Source organism: Chelon labrosus (genome assembly GCF_963514085.1).
Source record: "Chelon labrosus genome assembly, chromosome: 19".
In the NCBI taxonomy this organism is placed as follows: Eukaryota; Metazoa; Chordata; class Actinopteri; order Mugiliformes; family Mugilidae; genus Chelon; species Chelon labrosus.
In genome coordinates this window covers 1,978,454-1,996,262 of record NC_140352.1, presented here as the reverse complement: position 1 = coordinate 1,996,262, position 17,809 = coordinate 1,978,454, and the positions used below count along the sequence as shown (strand labels likewise).

The following is a 17,809-nucleotide window of genomic DNA, read 5'->3' as shown; positions in this document are numbered from 1 at the left end:
GCGTGACCCCTCCAGGCAGCCATCTGTCAGGGGAAAGCAGCTTAACTTGTATCCCCTCTGCCACAGGTCACTGCTATTGAAGCAGCAGCTGGGCAGGGATGTGAATAGGAATGCGTGTAGGGGAAACAATGGATAACAGTGCTAACAGTTGTTTTCTTCTTGCCCTGCCTCCCTGCTGTCTGCAGCATCAGATCCACCTTGGAGATCCATTTGGACGTGAAGAACCTTCCACCTCTGCTGGAGCTGGACTCTTTGCCAGAGGAGATCACTGTGGGACACGGAGCTGACGTGTGGAGGGCAGCTGTAGAGTTTAAAAGAAGATAGATTATGTCTTAAATCTGATATATCTGCATCTAGACTGTGAGACATTCCATGTTTTAGAACAGATTGTCATCAAATGTGCCTTTCTGATGTGTAAATATCACAAATGATGACAGTTTTTAGACTAAATTGTATTATGTGCAATCTGTTTAAGAAGGAATAATAAATAAATGAGTAAATAAACATATTTTTTCTTCTTTCTGTGTGTTTTCCATCACTGACAACACTAAAAAAATGTCACTTCACCATCACGCCTCCCTTTTGCAAAGTCAACCAAACCGTGGGTGGAGACACGCCCCTTAGGAGCAGCCCCGTAGATCGACAGCTCCCCTCAGCCAATCAGGCGCCCGCGTAAAGAGACGCTGGTTTGATTCCACCAATCAGAGACGTCGAGGGGGGGCGGAGACTAATCAGTGTTGTTACCACAGAGATGATGTTACGCGTTATTTGGATTCCCGTTGTATGTTGAGAGCCAGCGGAGGACTTTCACTGGTTATCAGAGGACTGTGTTACGAGGGGGAGAACAAATAGATAAATAAAAACACAACCTAGAACGTGTACTACATCCTTTCAGCTATGGGAACATCCAGCTTTTGAGGTAAGTAGTTAAAACCTTTTTTTTTTCTCAGCACCAACGGTTATTTTCAGAGAAACTGTTAGCTAGAAATGCTCAGACCAGGTTCCATTTAAAAAACAGCCGTTTTTAATTCTGTGTTACATAATCTGTAATAACGGTTAAAAATAACCGTTAGCGATGCCTTGGGAAGTTTAATAATAAATCATGCTGTTGTTCTGTTGCTCCTAATTTTCATTATTTGCGAAAAAAGTAAGTCTTTGCCAAGTTTTGGGGCCAAAATGAACCGTTAGTGACGACTGTTAGCTTAGTTTAAGGCTACAAACTGCTAGCTTCTAAGTATTAATATGCTTTGTTTTGCTCGTGTATTATGCTTGTTTATTATGATGGGAGGATGCTAGCTAGCAGAGCTAACACACACACACCTGCCAAGTGGTAATGTGTAAACACTAGGCTCACACTTAGCAACAGCAGGCTACTGTAGCTTTAATTTACAGCATCACTAGCTTGATTTGTTGCTTACTTTATTGTATTTAAAACGCAGAACACTAGTTTGTGCATCTCCCAGCTGCTGTATAAAGACTAGAGTGGTTTTGTTGTTGGTTACCGTGGGAGACTAAAAACAGTCAGGGGAAAGTGGCAGTAATTTCCTCTGTTGTTGTGGTTGTGGTTGAGCTGAGCTCCCGGGGCGTGTGTGGTTCACTGTGTCTTCTGTGTCTGTTTGTTTTGCTTGCAGCTTTTCTGGAGGATGCATACCACACGCAGCCCGTCCTCCATCCCCGCGGGCGTGTCAGGTGATGCCCTGGACCTCAGCCTGACGGGCTCCCAGCTGTCCATGTCCAGACGACCCCGGGGTGGTGGCTCGCCGGGGAAGTACTTCTCCCGCTCCGTGTCCGTGTCCGTGGCGAGTGACAGCCGAGGGAAGCGCAACACGCTGGTAACCATGCAACCATGCACAGCTGCCGATTTGTTTGTGACTTTTGTATAATCGAGTCAAGATGCACACCGGAGAGCAAATCAGAGTTCTCCACGTGTGCACGGGGGTCTGATTATAATTCGTCTTACGTCCACAGAGCGACGCGGGCTTCGGCAGCTCCCGCTCCATCAAGAACCTGAGGCGGTCCAACAGCACCACTCAGGTCAACCAGGCGGCCAACATCAGTCTGAGGTGCAAACACACGTCCACCAAGACACACAAGACAAAACATGAAACTCAGGTCTAACTCATTTTAGTTCAGGGGACCACATTCAGCCCTGATTTGATCTCAAGGGATAGGCTCCAGCCCCCCCCCCCCCCCACAACCCTTTACAGGATTACAGAAGATGAATGAATGAAGAAAAATAAGTCCAGTTTAAATTCTGTCTGCTGCTCTGACTAAACAGTTCACAAATCAGGAATAGAAATAGAGAAGAAATGCAGTTAAAGTTCTTCTTTGTCATTTTTGCCCTCAGCAGGTCGTCCTGTGTGTTTCATTCTCCTGGTCTTCCTCAGTCCTTATCACTGACATTGACACACTAACTTGTATATAGCACAGTATGTGCTGATGCATGTACTCTGCAGAGCCTCGGGTAAAATCTGCCGCTCCGTGACCTTTACAGCAACGCACACGCTTCTGAAATATGAAGGACGTGTTTTTGTAAGTGACAGGAAAGAATGTGGCCATTTCAGATAAAGTGTGTTAGCCTGTCTGAAGCTCTCTCTCTCTCTCTCTCTCTCTCTCTCTCTCTCTCTCTCTCTCTCTCTCTCTCTCTCTCTCTCTCTCTCTCTCTCTCTCTCTCTCTCTCTCTCTCTCTCTGCGTGGAGCCTTTGCTCTTTAAACCAGAGGGTCTCTCCTCAGCGAGCAACAGCTGGCAGCCCCGAAGCTCCAGCAGCAGCTCGGACAATGGGAATGGTGGCGCGCCGGCTCCCGCGTGATAAAAGTGGAGGGAAGCTGGGTGGCTGCTGCCGGGGTCGTGGGTTGCAGGGACTTTCTTTGTCCCCCTTTTTTAGAGGGGAGGGCCGGGACCTTCGGGGTCAGGTTACCCCCTCCAACAGGAGCCGGTGAAAGAAAAAGTGTGTGTGCACGCTCTGGTTCTATTGTCCGGCAGCTGCTGCCCTCCACCCCTCCCCTCCCTCCCCTCCCCTCCCCTCCCCTCCCTCCCCTCCCTCCCTGCCTGTGAGGATGCAGAGCTGAGGGGTTTTAAATTTAAAGAGATTCTAAATGCCCCTCGTCCTCTGAGTCTCTGGAGTCTTTTAGGTTTTGTCATGGGGTCACTCAGCGCCCCTCTCCCCCTCCTCTGCTTCCACCCCACTGTGCATCACTCACTTGTAAAGCAGAAAGTAGAGGAATGTGCAGCTTGAATAGTGTTGTCAGATTGCTTTTCAGTGGGCCAGCTGGCTTCACCCCCCCCCCCCCCCTTCATTTATAAACCTACACAGACAGTAACACCCTGCTCAGCTCAGACACCAGCAGAGGCCCGGGCAGACAGGAGGTCACCCTACATCTGTGTGTGTCGGGATGTGAGGCTATTTGGAGGCTGGACGACGTCGGGACCGACATGTGCACACATTTACACGGAGTTCCCCCCCGACACACGCTCAGCTGCTGCAGACTGGATTCCAGAGCTTGGGATGAAACCCCCTCTCTGCAGCTGTTATTACAACATTTAATCACGAGAGGTGCCACCAAAAGCCACCGCCCCAGGTCCTGCTGTGTGTTGAGGTGTTTAATTGCGCGCTGTGACCTGGTTGCATCAAAATTAAACTTTAACGCATTCATTCACAGATTTAAAAGCTCCTTCTTGGTTTGTCGTGTCAACCTTTTAGTTCATTTGACCAAAATATGTTTCCTCATTCTCTCCCAGAACAGTCTGTCCACGTAAATACTTTGGGTTTTCATCAGATAACATCCTGTGGTTTGTGTGCTCCTCAGTCAGGACCAGAGCGAGGACTACTTGGCCCTGTTTGACAGCGGCTCGGACGGACGCAAGAAGCTGGCGAGCCTCAGCAAGACCTCGCCGGACAGAACCACGTGGAACATCCTGGTACTTCCCGTCAAACACACGCCGTTATTTTAATAAACAGACAATAAGAAAGACAAAGTACAAAGGATCAGACTGAACAGAAGCAGTGCTGGGTATCACCACTGATTGGATTCAGTTCATTTAGAGATGTTTCACTTTGGGATCAGCTGGTTTCAGAGAGTTGTTTTATTTCCACAGTATTTTCTCGTGGTTTCTCATCTCTCACGTGTTCATGTTTTCGTCTTCAGCTCTTCTCAGACTCTGAGCTTCTCTCACGTTTTGGATTTTTCTCACACATGGAGTTAAATTGTTGCACAACTTCAATCTTGCAAGACTAGTCATGTGAAACCAGTTCTCTCCAGTTTCTGCAGGGAATTCCATATGTCTAAATAAACAATGAGGGATTTGTTGAGCTGATATCAAATGAAGATTGATCTTAAAGTGTTCCCTCTTCTGCAGGACGACCAGCCCAGAGCCTACCCCGTGCACTCCAGCGCCCGCAGCACCGGCAGCGTGGACTCCCCCACCGGCCAGAAGAGACGAGAGCCCGGCATCGCTCTGGCCGCCACCTTCACCGCCAACAACAGGTGGGCAGCGTCTCTCACACACAAACAGCAGTCCAGGTGTCTGCTTGCACCGCTGCATTCTGGGTTTCTGGCCGCTCCTCGGGTTTCGTACTCGTCGATCGCGGCGGCTGATACGGCCTCCAGGAATTCCACCCACACACTCGAGAGCTTGTCTTCCATGAAAGCAGTCGGAGGAGAAAACCTGTGTGGGAGTGTGAGTTTGTGATACGGTGAGAATGTGTGTCAGAGCATGTACGGTGTCAGTTACCATGGAGCCTGGAGGAGGGCGACGCGGGGCAGTTCTCAGCGCCTGACACAGATGCCAGTGTGTGGGTTCTACCCTCTCTGTGAGTCACATCTGTCCCCTGGAGACTCTCATTGTCCTGTCTTTGTGTTGCCCAGGAGCAACAAGGGAGCTGTGGGCAACTCCGTCACCACCATCCTGCACAACAACTACTCTGAGAAGCCGCTGACACCTAAGAGCTCCAACCAGAAGCCAACCTTCAAGTACGTCCTGAAATAAAAAACTGACTGTGACCTGGGTTCAGGGGTTCGTGGTTTAATTATGTCACAGTTTGAGCTCTCAGAAAAATTCCAGTGGTTTCTGAAGCTGAGATGTTACAGTTTACAGCCAATACGATGTCATTACAGCAAATCTAAGCTCCCACACGGTTATTACTCTGTTACAACGTGGAGTAAAGTTCCAGGTAAACACTTTGAGGCTTCAGGTTTCTCTGAACTTGATATTTTTCTTTCAGTAACATCCTGAAGGCCACAGCGAACGACGAGGTGTCCCTGGAGAACGGCTCCCTCACTAAGTCCCAGAAGAATTTCTGCTCGCCCTCCAACAACAGATCCCCGGTGTCGGCCCAGCGCGGCAGTCCCGTCCTGTCCCGGAGGAGGGAGGTCACGGAGGAGGAGGCTGAAAGGTCAGACCCACTGAACCGGGTTTTCTGCTGCGTGAGGTTCTGTCGTTGTTGCTCCGTGTCTCACAGCAGTTCTCTTGTGTATCTGAAGGTTTATTCAGCAGGTGAACCAGGCGGCTGTCACTATTCAGCGCTGGTACAGACGCCACGCCGACAGACGACACGCCAGCCAGGCAGAGCTCAGACGCATCCTCGCCACTAAAAGAAAGGTAGCGCTCTGCAACCAGGCCGCTCTGCTCCTTATGTCGCTTTGTCCTCTACTTAAGTGGTTTTATCTTTGTCTTTCCCCTGCTTTGACTCTGTCTGTGTCTTTCTCTTCGTAGGAATGGGACGAGAGACCGGAGGAGGACAGCCGGCTGGAGCAGCAGAGGAAGAAGGACGAAGACAGGAAACGGATTCGAGAGGAGAAGGCTCGTCTCGCCCGCCTCGCTGCCATCCAGGTGCCAACCTCTGACTGAACCACTGATCATTTATATTCATGACGTTAGGAGACTTGCAGAGACAGATTTTCATGAAGTAAATGTCCAAACTGAAGCAGCAGAAACTCAGAGAGATGGATGAACTTCCTGCACTTCCTCAGAAGCATCATGGTTTAAACGTCCACATCTTTAGGATCGTCTTCTTTATCCAGTTTAGTCTCTGTAATAATTGATGGTCGAGTAGAGCTGCTCCACAAGAAAGAACGACTCATTTCAAGCTAAAACGGTTTAACTGAAGGTTTTAGAGGCTTTTTGGAGCCCGGTCAAGTTTGTGATATTTGTGTGATTCTGTTTATACCTTAAACATAAAACGTCAGCAAACGCTAACATATAAACATTTGGATCAAGCCTGTGTCCTGATGATGTCCCTCCCTCATGGTCCCTGACAGTCCTTTGTCTCCCTCTGCTGGCGTCGTACAGGAGCTGCAGCAGAAGAGAGCTCAGCGGGCTGCAGAGATGCACCAAGCAGCCGAGGCAGAGCCCGAGAACCTGAGGCCGAGCGGCGTGGCGGGGCGCAAGAAGCCGCCCAGGATTTCACAAACCAACAAAAGTCCAGCTTCACCGAGCAACAACAGCCCGATGTCCCCCACAGACGTCAAGACTAAGAACACAGGTCTGTCTGTCTCCGCTCCTTAAACTTCACATACATCGTCCTTCCTGGTCTCATTATATGATTCAGTAAACATAACCAGTGCAGGTTGAGGTAACAGTATTGATCACTTCTGTGTTTCAACAGACTCCAACTTAAACGTCGTGGCCGACATTAGTGAGCTGAGCTTCAGAGCCGTGTCTCCAGCGTTGTCCAGTCACAGAGGCTCTCAGTGTTCCCAGGTAAACTCCTCCTCACCTTTTCTTTCTTCACAGCCTTGATCTCCAGGTACACATGTCCCGATCTGTGTCAGGCTTCAGCTGAGCCAGATCTTCTGTAGTTATTTATTTTGGTGATGGTTGGCTAGAAGAAGAAGAATCCTGTGAGAAGACAAGGAAGACGAAGAAGAAAACGCTGTCTGTTCTTTCTTGTGATATTTCCAAACACGTTTTTTTGTTTTTTTTGTTATAGGAGCAGGGTGACCGAGCAGAGGAAGGTGTTTCTGTGGAGCAGCAGCAGCAGGAGAGCGACAGGAAACTGCTCCGTAAAGAGAAAGCTCGCCTGGCCCGCCTCGCCGCCGCCCAGGTCAGCACATCTAACGTATGTAAACTCAAACGCAGCGTCTAGTTAATGTTCCTGAGTTTAAATGGAAGCATTCCCTGGATTATAACCGTCCTAAAGTCTTGCTCGTCCTTTGTCTCCCCCCGGTGGTGTGGTATAGGGGCTGCAGCAGAAGGGAGCTCAGGCTGCTGCAGAGATGCACCAAGCAGCCGAGGCAGAGCTGGACAACCTGAGGCCGGCCGGCGTGGCGGGGCGTAAGAAGCCGCCCAGGATTTCTCCAAGCAACAAAAGTCCAGCCTCACCGAGCAACAACAGCCCGATGTCACCTACAGACATCAAGACTAAGAACACAGGTCAGTCCTGAGTGTCTCTGTCCTTAATCATAAAGTTTACTGAACAGAAGAAGCTTTATTGAAGACTAAATCTTTTTTTCCCCACAGACTCCAATCTGAATGTAGTGGCTGATTTTGGAGAGCTCAGCTTCAGAGCAGTTTCTCCAGCTGTGTCCCATCGTAGAGGCTCCCAGTGTTCACAGGTGACCGGCTGAACATTTCCCTCCATCTGATTTACTCGTTCCTCCTCAGCTGCAAAAAGTTTGTAGCGCGTCTTCAGCCTGGTAACCGTTTGAACCCGTTTGCTCTCCAGGAAATCCTGCAGAGGTCGGTGAGCGTGGAGGACCAGCGTCAGGGGGCGTCGTCCAGCAGGGCTCAGTCTAAAACCACCCTCAACGAGCTGCTGGACACCCTGAAGCTGCTGGAGGAGGAGCCGGAGAGGCTGTCGGAGCCAAAGTGCTACCGCAAAGAGAAGTACGCCTGGATAGACGAGGTCAGTGTCTGCTGTGTCTCCCTGCTGTGTAGTATTCATGTGGGTTGTTATGGTAACGAGGCCAAGCGAGCCTGGAGGGGACGATGCTGACTGGACGCTGACCGCTTGAAAAGCCTTTAGGAATCTAACTTTAGGACATTTAACATCAGATCTGTGTCACATCGGGGGTAAAACTACTCAACAGGGACGTTCCTAGTTGCAGCGTTATCTTTGGAAGCTACAGTTTGAGGAACAAACTAGAATCTGCTCCTCGTTTAAAGGACGGAGACTCCAACTCTCTGACCACCGACAACCTGGAGCGTCACGGCCAGCTCAGCCGCCACCCGGCTCTGCCAGACGGGGGCGCCCTGCTCTCCGAGGCCAAGCTGCAGAGCATCATGAGCTTCCTGGACGAGATGGAGAAGTCTGAGCAGGAGAGGCCGCGGTCCGTCACCTCGGGATCACACAGAGAGGTCAGGGCCCGACACAGACTCCTTTATTTTAGATACACATCTTCTAAACGTGGACACTTTCTCACGCTGAAAGCTTCCTGTGCGTTTCCAGGCCGTGCTGTCAGAGGAGGAGCTGACCGGTGTCGAGCAGGCGTCGGCCACCGCCGCTGAACTCACCGGCTCCATGATGAGAATTAAGATGGAGCTGGAGGAGAAGAAACGAACCGTCAACATGCTGCAGACGGCACTGGTGGGGGCTCACACGTCACTGGACTCCTTAAAGTAGAGACATGTTTCTGTCCCTGTTTCCTGGCGTGGACGGCGGCGGCTCAGCTCTGTGTTTGTCGTCTTTGTCTCAGGCCCAGCAGAGGGAGCTGACCGTCAGACACGTGAAGGAGACCGAGAAGGAGCTGAGCAGGAACTTCCAGCTCCAGAAGGAACAATATGAAGCCACCATCCAGAGACACCTCACCTTCATCGACCAGGTAGGAAACCTGAGGAACCTGAGGAACCTGAGGAACCAAACCTCTTACTAAAGCAGTGGGACCTCTAGTGGACACATTAGGGATAGCATTAGGAGCCTGTAGCGGGGCCGGTATGTCTGACACTCCTGCTCTAGAGTGTGTTCTCCGTCTGCAGCTCATCAATGATAAAAAGGCTCTGAGTGAGCGCTGTGAGGGCGTGGTGGGGGAGCTGAAGCAGGTGGACCAGAAGTACACCAAGAAGATCGCACAGATGCAGGAGCAGCATGACATGGTGAGAGAGGTCCAGCTCCTGTTGTTTCGTTCAGCTCCTGCTTCTCTGCGTCTGCTCTGCGTCCGGTCTGACCGTCTCTCAGCTTTCCTCGCGGTGCTGCTTTTGTTTAACTGCCCTTCTCTCCTCCCCCCTCCCTTCTCTCTCTCGTCTCCGTCTCACTGCGTCCTCGTCTGTAGGTGTGGCAAATTCTCGGTCCGTTGTGCGAGGTAACTTTTTTTCCTCCTCTTACTCTGTCATCTCTGACCCCCCCCCAAATCCTTCCATTGATTTCTCATTTCATTTTCTGTCCCACACGTCCTCTCATGGACAGTCTGTCTGCATGTGAGTCTCCTCGGTTTATTTTTATTCATCTCCACTTTCAGATCAATCTTAAATCTTCTCTGTTAGTTTGTTAGGTCCTCTAACATCAGTGCCAGCTCTCCTCTTCCTCTCATTATCTGCACAGAGTCTCACCGTCCTGTAAACCGTGACCTACAGTCGTTCCCTTTTTGTTTAATAAGCCGGACACTGAACTACTGGTGTATTAAACGTCCTCCTCAGTTCACTGGGGTCCCATAGTTTACCCGCTCCCTTCCTGCCTCCACAGGAGATCAAGAAGTTAAAAGACCTGATGAGCGCCACAGAGAAGATCCGCCGGGAGAAATGGATTGACGAGAAAACCAAGAAGATCAAAGAGATCACCGTCAAAGGTAGTTTAGAGTCTGGAGGGGTTAAAGGGTTAAAAGCTCCTTCTATCAGGGACATGGATGATTCACTTTGGGCTGCTGGTTGGATGATACAGGTATTTAGTGACGTCTCTTCTTTATGGTGTTAGTTTTACAGTGAAGCCCTCATTAGACTCTTATCAAACATTTACAAAATCAGAAAAAGAGAAATATCCTGGAATCTACAACACGTTGACACGTTGCCTCAGCTTCTGTTCAGAGCTCACATCGACTCATTGGCTCCGATGCACCTGTGTTCACACCTGGTACTAAAATCCTTAACCCAGCAGGGGTTAGACGGGAGACGATATTTACTTCTCTCTCTGCCCGCTCCCTGGCTGGCTCAGGTCTGGAGCCCGAGATCCAGAAGCTGATCTCCAAACACAAACAGGAGCTGAAGAAGCTGCGGACGCTCCACGAGGCGGAGCTGCTGCAGGCGGACGACCGGGCGGCCCAGCGATACGTCCGCCAGTGTGAGGAGCTCCGGCAGCAGCTGGAGAAGGAGAAGGAGGAGCAGTGCCAGAGAGAGAGGGAGCTCGCTAAACAGAGGTAGAGGCGCCGTGGCTCAGAATTACCCACGCTTGAATGTCTCATGGTTTATAAATACAGTGCATGATAGGGGCTGAGTGTCTGAGCTACAACTCTGTCCGTCAGGCCTGAAAAGTAAATTAAAAGTATGACGACAGAGAAGATCTGGACCAAAACAAAGACACGTGAAAGATGAGAAACTAGAAAATGAAACTCTCTCTGGACAGTTTAATCAGCAGCCAACTATTCTGCAGAGTCACACTGGTACAGTTACTGAGTGTACCAGATGTTAGCAGCTGTTTGTTAACTGCTCCTCTCCCTCTGTGTCAGTGTGCAGTAACAACTACTGTCTCTGTCTGCCAGGTATGAGAAGCAGCTTCAGGAGGAGGAGCTGTCCCTGCAGCAGCAGAGGAGGCGTCTCTACAAGGAGGTGGCAGACGAGAAGGAGAGGCTGGCTCAACTGGCTTCAAGGTGAGGTCAAAGGTCACACCAGACCTCCCAACAAACTGTAGCACTGAAACCAACAGAAGCTCAGTTAGACGCCTTTAATAGTAATAAATAAAAAGCAGCCTGTCATACTCTGATTGATCCACACTGACTGCACATCGTCGTAGGTCTCATTGTGATTCTTCTTTTCAAACCGCAGGCAGCGCGCCGAGCTGGAGGATCTGCGTCGGCAGCTGGAGGAGAACAGTTCTCTGGCTGGACGGGCCCTCAGAGAGGAGCTGGACAAGACCAGAGAGGAGCAGGAGAGGAGACACCAGGTGATGAACACGGCACAGCTTCCTCTGCTCATCGATCACGGTTACAAACCAAACGATAATGAGACAAACAATTAGCAGACTAACACATTTAAATGATTCTAAGCAGCCTGGTTAGTTAGTTACCTGTCTGTGTGACTGGTTTGTTGTAGGAGCTGAGTTTCTCTCTGTGTTTGGGGAGAAGTCCCAACACGGTGCTGTTGTTATAAGAGGTAGCAACGTTTCTGTTGAATCAGACCATGTCTAGATAAAAAGCTCCTGTTTTTTTATTTCACTGAAGGGAATTAAAAGCTTAAGAGCTCAGAATGAAAAGGCTACATCCTCAATAAGCAGGAAAAAAAACACAGCAGGTGTTTAAAGTACGTAGTTTATTTAGCGTTTTCCACTCGTGCACTTCTATAGTTATCACCCTGAGCAGCTGCACACGAGAACACAGATGTTCAAAACATCAGCAGACATTAAAACACACTGAAACCAGCGCTGTTTGTTCAGGAATCAATCAAACAGAACCAGATTAAGGTCTCTTATAATTCTCAGCCCGACGCCGCTGCCTGTTATCAACATCAGAGGAAAGGCAGGGCTGCAGCTCACCCTGAATTGTGTCTGTGCAACCAGGTGGAGATGAAGGCGTTACAGGAACGCATGGACGTTGAAAAACAGACGTGGGAAGGGAACTACAAGAAGAAAGAGGTTTGTTGACACGCCGCCGTGAGTCTGTGCTGTACCTGGTCCCCCCCCCCGACCCCGCTCCCTCATGTGTTCAACCCACAGAACACTCAGTACATATCAGGTATTGTACTGTAGACACGCAGGAATCTGGCTCACCCACTCAGTTGTGTTTGCAGGTGTGTGTGAGGTCTCTGCTGGTCTTTGTGCGGTTGGCAGAAATACAAAAGAACAGAACAGAACAGAACAGAACAGGCCTCAGTGTTTCTGCTATAAATAGTATTTTTCCAGAGTGTGTTGTAACTCAGGCAGGTGTCAAGTTCCCAGCTCTCTGGAACGAACCTGTAGCTCCAACCATCTGTGTAGATGATGCTGAGGAAGAACAGGGACGCAGAAACTTTGACCTGGATGTGCACCACTCAGCCACAACATTATGACCACTGACAGGACAACCATCTTGTGACAGTTCAATGTTCTGCTGGGAAACTTCTGGACCTGGCATTCATTGGTGTGGATGTTACTTAGACATGTAGCACCCACCTAGACCAGACCAGGCACCCCCACCCCATAGTAATGACACTCCTTGATGGCAGCAGCCATCCCCAGCAGGATGCAGCCTGACACACACACACACAAAAACACTTTAGGAACAACTAAAAAAAAAAACATGAAGAACAGCACAAGGTGTTGACCTGGCCTCCAAATTCACTAGATCCCAAACTGATCAAGTATCTGTGGGATGATCCACAGAGGCCCCTCCCCTCAAAGGCCCATGTCCATTCTCTGCTGAGTCGCCACAAGGGAGATCAATATTAAGAAGGTGGTCATAATGTTATGCTATGATCGGTGTATGTGACTGACAGCTCGTGTGTCCACAGGAAGCGTGGCTGCTGAGCCGCGAGCGCGAGCTGAAAGAAGAACTGCGGCGAGAACGCGACAAAGAGATAGAGCTCGCCATCTGGACGCTGGAGGAGGAGACCAGCAAAGACAAAGAGGAGTGTGAGAGGGCAGCGGACAACAGGTGTGTGTGTGTGTGTGTGTGTGTGTGTGTGTGTGTGTGTGTGTGTGTGTGTGTGTGTGTCCCTAATTATGAGGTTGTATAATATACAGCATAATTAAGAAAGTGTGACGCCCTCTTTGTTTGGCGCGTAGAACAGTTCAGTGAAGAAATTCATAAAACTTTTATTACTAATTAAAAATGTCCAATAATCCTTGTGAACATTAATGAGTCACGAGTCAGTGGAGCAGTTTAAACTCTGGCTGTCTCTGTTTACGGGGACGTAACCTTCTTATTTAAATAACCTTTATTAAGTGGTCAAACAAAGTGAGTGGGGGCTCAGTGCTTCTGTACAGTGGTCTGGTCAGTAGAATATCGTTAAGTTCTTTATTTTAGAGACAATGCTCAGATTAGACCTGAACCCTGGAAGCTTCATCCTCAGAGGAACCAGGTCTCTGCTGAGCTGTAAGGTCTGATTCATGTGATCATCTCTACTAGTGGATGAATGAAGGAGTTAAACTCCTCTTCCTCAGATCAGCCCTGTTGAGTAGGTGGTCTTTAATGTGACCCAGGACTCATTGTGTGTTCACACTACACATGTGGACTGACACCAGATCAGTGTTCACACCTGGACCTGTTTAACCTGGACTCTAGAGACCAGATCAGTGTTCACACCTGGACCTGTTTAACCTGGACTCTAGAGACCAGATCAGTGTTCACACCTGGACCTGTTTAACCTGAACTCTAGAGACCAGATCAGCGTTCACACCTGGACCTGTGTAACCTGGACTCTAGAGACCAGATCAGCGTTAACACCTGGACCTGTTTAACCTGGACTCTAGAGACCAGATCAGTGTTCACACCTGGACCTGTTCAACCTGGACTCTAGAGACCAGATGACTCAGGTCAACCAGGTCTGAACAGGACTCATAACGATCACAAAGTGATTCTAAAGTGATCCTTACTAACATGCTAATGATAAAACATCACGTGTAATTTAATGTTTTCTGTTTTTTAATACTGATTCGTCGACATCAGTGAATCCTGTACTCTGCCTGTAAAACAGTGCACTGTCTGTTCTCACCTTGTTAATTGTTAATCGCAGGGAAAAACACCGACAGCTGCAGAATCAGGGTCCAGTGTCCTGAAGTCACCACTGGACCCACAGCTCATTTCCTCATTTCCATCAGCAGTCCCTAGATTAGATCAGTAAACAGTCATTAAAATACATTTTACTGTTTATGCTTGGTGCCATGTTTGTACAATAAAATCAGTGTCCAGCAGCCAGCAACAAACAGAGAGACTAGTTTAAAACATATTTAATATGAGCTCTTATACGCCAGTAATGACAGGTTGATGGTTGTAGTTCTGCATAGACTTTAACTGAACACCAGAGGCCTTTAATTGAAATTGTCTGTGTGATTGACGCATTGCAGCGTCTCATTCTGGGGTATTTCTGGTGGTTAAATGCAGGGTGTTGTAGTCCACATATAAACATATTGAAAATATATCTTTTTCTTTTGCCAGTCCTGTCTGGACAATATTTACACTTAAACAACAGCTTGACCAGTTGTCACCAAGCGTCCAGACTAACTGGTGATGCTGCTGTTTCCAGGGTGAAGCGTGTGAGGGAGAAGTACGAGGCCGAGCTGACGGAGCTGGAGCGCTCTGAGAAAGCAGCCGTGGAGAAACAACAGGAGCTGAGGAAGCAGCAGATGGAGTCGGAGGGAGAGCTGATTAGACTTCAGGCCGTGGTCCGACAGAAAGAGCAGGAGATAGAGGACGTCACTCAGGTGAGGAGCACACACCTGTCATTCAGACTCCCCTCTGTTCATCTGGAACCATTAAACTGTCCCAGGCCTCCTTTCATCAGCACGGTGTTTTTAAAAGGAGGAAAACTGGATATCTGAGTTGTCTGACTTCTCTGCTCAGACCAGGGACAAGCTGGCTGAAGAGCGTCGCAGCCTGGCCGAGGTGATAAGGCAGGAGTTTGCAGACCGGCTGGTGATGACGGAGGAGGAGAACCGCAGGATGAAGGTGGAGGTGTCGGAGGTCAGAGCGAGGCTTCGGCTGGAGGTGGAGAGGGTCACCCGGGAGAAGGAGGAGGAGCTGGCTGAAGTCCACCAACGGTAAGGTGTACGGGAGCCACCAGATGAGATGTTCTACACGATGTGTCCATCCACACAGGACCAAAGCTGCTCTGTGTGGATGGATTCAGGTCAGAACCCTTCAAACATTTAAGAAGTATTGATGGAGGACATCTGACTCCTTGCACATCCACTCTGTCGGAGGTGTAAAAAGGAACGTTGGCTCACATTTAAACGCGTGTGGACAGACTTAATAAAAGCCAGAAACCTTAGCAGGTCCTCAGCAGGTCCTCAGCGGTCCTCAGCGGTCTGCTGGGCGTCTGCCAGGTTGTGAAAGTAGAGAAACTTGATGAGGGTGGAGGGTCGGAGCAGATCTGATGACGATCTGATTAATGTCAACACAAACTGAACATGTTCACGTCCATTAACCAAAAGTTAATGAACATCTAGAGACCAAAACTGTTTCCTCACCAGGATGTTAACAAACTGTTTGTGTTGTGAAGTCGGACATGTCAACATAGAGGTCTACAGGGACTGACTCACTGTCTAACCAGCATTAACCGACATTAGAGGAAGTTCCCTCTTCATTTTTCAGCCGTGGAGGTTACTGCTCGGTTCAGATGAAATGTCATGTTGAAACAGGAAGAGGTCAAATTTAGCGTCACAAGTATGAAAACAAAATCTGACTGTCAGCAGGAACCAACCAAGAGAAATCTGTCTCTTCTCAGTCTCAAACACTAACAGTTCAAATCTTATTTAACTTTGCTAATAAAGCTGGAGGCTGTAGCTTTAAGTAAACATCCCTTAAAAACAAGTAAACAGTCTTGTTTTTGTTGGTGGGACTTTTATTCAGCCGTAAATAAATCAACATTTTCCTTCCAGCTGCAGGGCGGAGTTAGTGGAATCAAGTCAGACTAATGAAGTGTCAGCAGTGTGTCTCACTCATGTCAGAAGAAGAACACAGTATTTGTTAGAAAGATTTATTCCTTTTAGGTTTGAAGTTTGTCTATGATTTATTAAAGGAAGTCAGCAGATAAATGTTCCTCTTCTTTCTTTTCTTTGTTTAAAAATTCCTCCCTAAGACATGAGCAGACAGACATTAGACAGAATACATGGACAGTCCACATGTGATGATGTCAGTCCAACCACTGGTACGAAAATGCATCTGTGACAGTGAAGAATCTGTCTCAGCAGGTTGTAAACCTTTCAGACTGGAAGTGAAAGCAGCAGAAACCTTTTTAACGTCCTCTCGTCTGTGATTCCCAGAGTGAAGTCGGCCATCTTGAAGAAGGAAGAAACGGTCAATAATCTGCGGAAGCAGCACGAGGTGAGAAAGTCTAGATCTGTTTCATTAACATCCAGTCTGGTCTCACCTGGTCTCACCTGGTCTCACCTGTCCCTCTACCTGGTCTTAATCTAAATGTGTCTCCACATGTGTCCCCAGCCAGCACTTGAGATCTGATCTCAGTTTGTGTGTCTGTAAATCAGCAGCGCCATCATGTGGTCAGTAGAATATTGTAGCAGCTGCTGTCTCTAATGGATCTCTACCTACCGCTGGATCAGAACCATCAACAGCTGCTGGTTGACTTGGAGACATGATCCAGATGTTGGAACAAGATGGAAAGACTCTCACATGATAAGATCTGATTTATTTATGATGGTAGTTATTTTAGAGAAGGAAGGAAGGAGAAGTTTCCTCCTCTTCCTCAGATCAGCCCTGTTGAGTAGGTGGTCTTTAATGTGTCCCAGACCACCTCCACATGTGGACTGACACCAGATCAGTGTGTCCTGGGTGTGTTCGTACCTTCAACAACAATAAGAAAGCCGTGTTGGGAGAGATGATTGACAGCTTGTGTAAACATTGTCCTCTGTCCTCTGTCCTCTGATAGGCTGCTCTGAAGAGGGCGGATCACCTGGAGGCCTTGTGGGAGCAGCAGAGGAAGCAGCTGTTGGAGAAGTGACTGACGGGAAGGCCAGGCTTCATCGCTCCTCTTCCTCTCTGAGCTCCAACCTCCACATGAGCTGCTTCTTCTTTTCCTCTGTGGACGTTGTTCCCTCCAGCAAGACTGAACCTGTGGAACCTGAAGGTTGAACAAGTGAATGAACCCTGTCCTACCTCACTTGGAAAATACAAATGGGCAATGCACTGAGAGACCCCCCCCCACACCCACCCCGGACATGAAGGAACGTGTTGTGTTGGGAGTCGCCTCATTTAAAAGCCACAGACCAGGTGGCACCAGATGAAGGACTACAAATGGACTTCCCATCCTTCTTCTTCTTCTCTTTCTAGAGGAGGGTTGTAATGTTGTGTGTGACTGTTGCCCCTCTTCCCCCCTGCAGTCTGTGGGAGCAGGAATGTGTCCATGCCCCCCCCCCCCCCCCCCCCCCCCCCCCAAATAACACTTCCAGATGTTCCTGAAAGCAGCCCAGGCCTGCTCTGGTGTGAAGTGGGACACGGTGGGGGTTGTTCTTTCCAGAGGACCGTTAGCAGACCGTCCATTAACATCTGTCCCGGATAAATCCATACACAGCTTTCCAGCTTAAAGTCACGTGGAGCCAGCACCGAGAGATGATGTCATCCTCATTTAGATTTATTTCTTATTTATCTTAAAATCTTATTTGTAATAGTTGTTGTGAATGAATGAGTTAAACTCCTCTTCCTCAGATCAGCCCTGTTGAGTAGGTGGTCTTTAATGTGACCCAGGACTCATTGTGTGTTCACACTACCAAAGGAAGGAGGTCACATGTGTCCCAGACCACCTCCACATGTGGACTGACACCAGATCAGTGTTCACACCTGGACCTGTTTAACCTGGACTCTAGAGACCAGATCAGTGTTCACACCTGGACCTGTTTAAACCTGGACTCTAGAGACCAGATCAGTGTTCACACCTGGACCTGTTTAACCTGGACTCTAGAGACCAGATCAGTGTTCACACCTGGACTCTAGAGACCAGACCAGGACGGATGTTACTGTGAGGCCTGAACGGAGCTTCAGAGCTGAAGCATGATCTCCTGCCTGAAACAAGCCAGCC

The 17,809-nt window shown here is 48.9% G+C and overlaps 2 protein-coding genes across 7 annotated transcripts in view; both read left to right on the top strand.

Moving 5' to 3' along the window:
• Positions 1 to 499, top strand: part of rnf213b (ring finger protein 213b) — a 37,345-nt gene extending 36,846 nt beyond the window's left edge. For all 4 annotated transcript variants that reach the window (XM_084567635.1, XM_084567634.1, XM_084567633.1 and 1 more), the window contains one exon: positions 186 to 499. In XM_084567635.1, the coding sequence (XP_084423761.1) occupies positions 186 to 324 (139 nt within the window). In that variant the 3' untranslated portion in view covers positions 325 to 499. The remainder of the gene's footprint in view (positions 1 to 185) is intronic.
• A 274-nt stretch (positions 500 to 773) lies between these two features.
• cep131 (centrosomal protein 131) lies at positions 774 to 17,145 on the top strand. 3 transcript variants are annotated; one of them, XM_084567638.1, is made up of 30 exons: positions 774 to 919; positions 1,632 to 1,832; positions 1,969 to 2,063; positions 3,808 to 3,919; positions 4,358 to 4,485; positions 4,867 to 4,971; positions 5,223 to 5,393; positions 5,482 to 5,599; positions 5,714 to 5,830; positions 6,290 to 6,482; positions 6,606 to 6,700; positions 6,930 to 7,058; positions 7,180 to 7,372; positions 7,460 to 7,554; positions 7,665 to 7,844; positions 8,105 to 8,296; positions 8,388 to 8,525; positions 8,635 to 8,760; positions 8,915 to 9,031; positions 9,208 to 9,237; positions 9,618 to 9,720; positions 10,083 to 10,284; positions 10,627 to 10,734; positions 10,910 to 11,027; positions 11,640 to 11,714; positions 12,569 to 12,711; positions 14,303 to 14,480; positions 14,620 to 14,816; positions 16,041 to 16,101; positions 16,664 to 17,145. In XM_084567638.1, the coding sequence occupies exons 2-30, from the start codon at positions 1,644 to 1,646 to the stop codon at positions 16,733 to 16,735; spliced, it is 3,780 nt and encodes a 1,259-aa protein (XP_084423764.1). In that variant the 5' UTR covers positions 774 to 919; positions 1,632 to 1,643; the 3' UTR covers positions 16,736 to 17,145. The 3 variants fall into 3 exon arrangements, with proteins under 3 accessions (XP_084423764.1, XP_084423763.1, XP_084423762.1); XM_084567637.1 differs by lacking the exon at positions 9,208 to 9,237 and having other exon boundaries at positions 6,930 to 7,043; XM_084567636.1 differs by lacking the exon at positions 9,208 to 9,237.
• The last annotated feature ends 664 nt before the right edge of the window (positions 17,146 to 17,809 follow it).

Bases quoted from the DNA above. Each gene is read 5' to 3' on its own strand.
- cep131 (XM_084567638.1), top strand. From the start codon at position 1,644: ATGCATACCACACGCAGCCCGTCCTCCATCCCCGCGGGCGTGTCAGGT. The intron at 7,373-7,459 runs GTCAGTCCTGAG...TTTTCCCCACAG, and splicing joins CATCAAGACTAAGAACACAG to ACTCCAATCTGAATGTAGTG. The intron at 8,526-8,634 runs GTGGGGGCTCAC...TCTTTGTCTCAG, and splicing joins ACATGCTGCAGACGGCACTG to GCCCAGCAGAGGGAGCTGAC.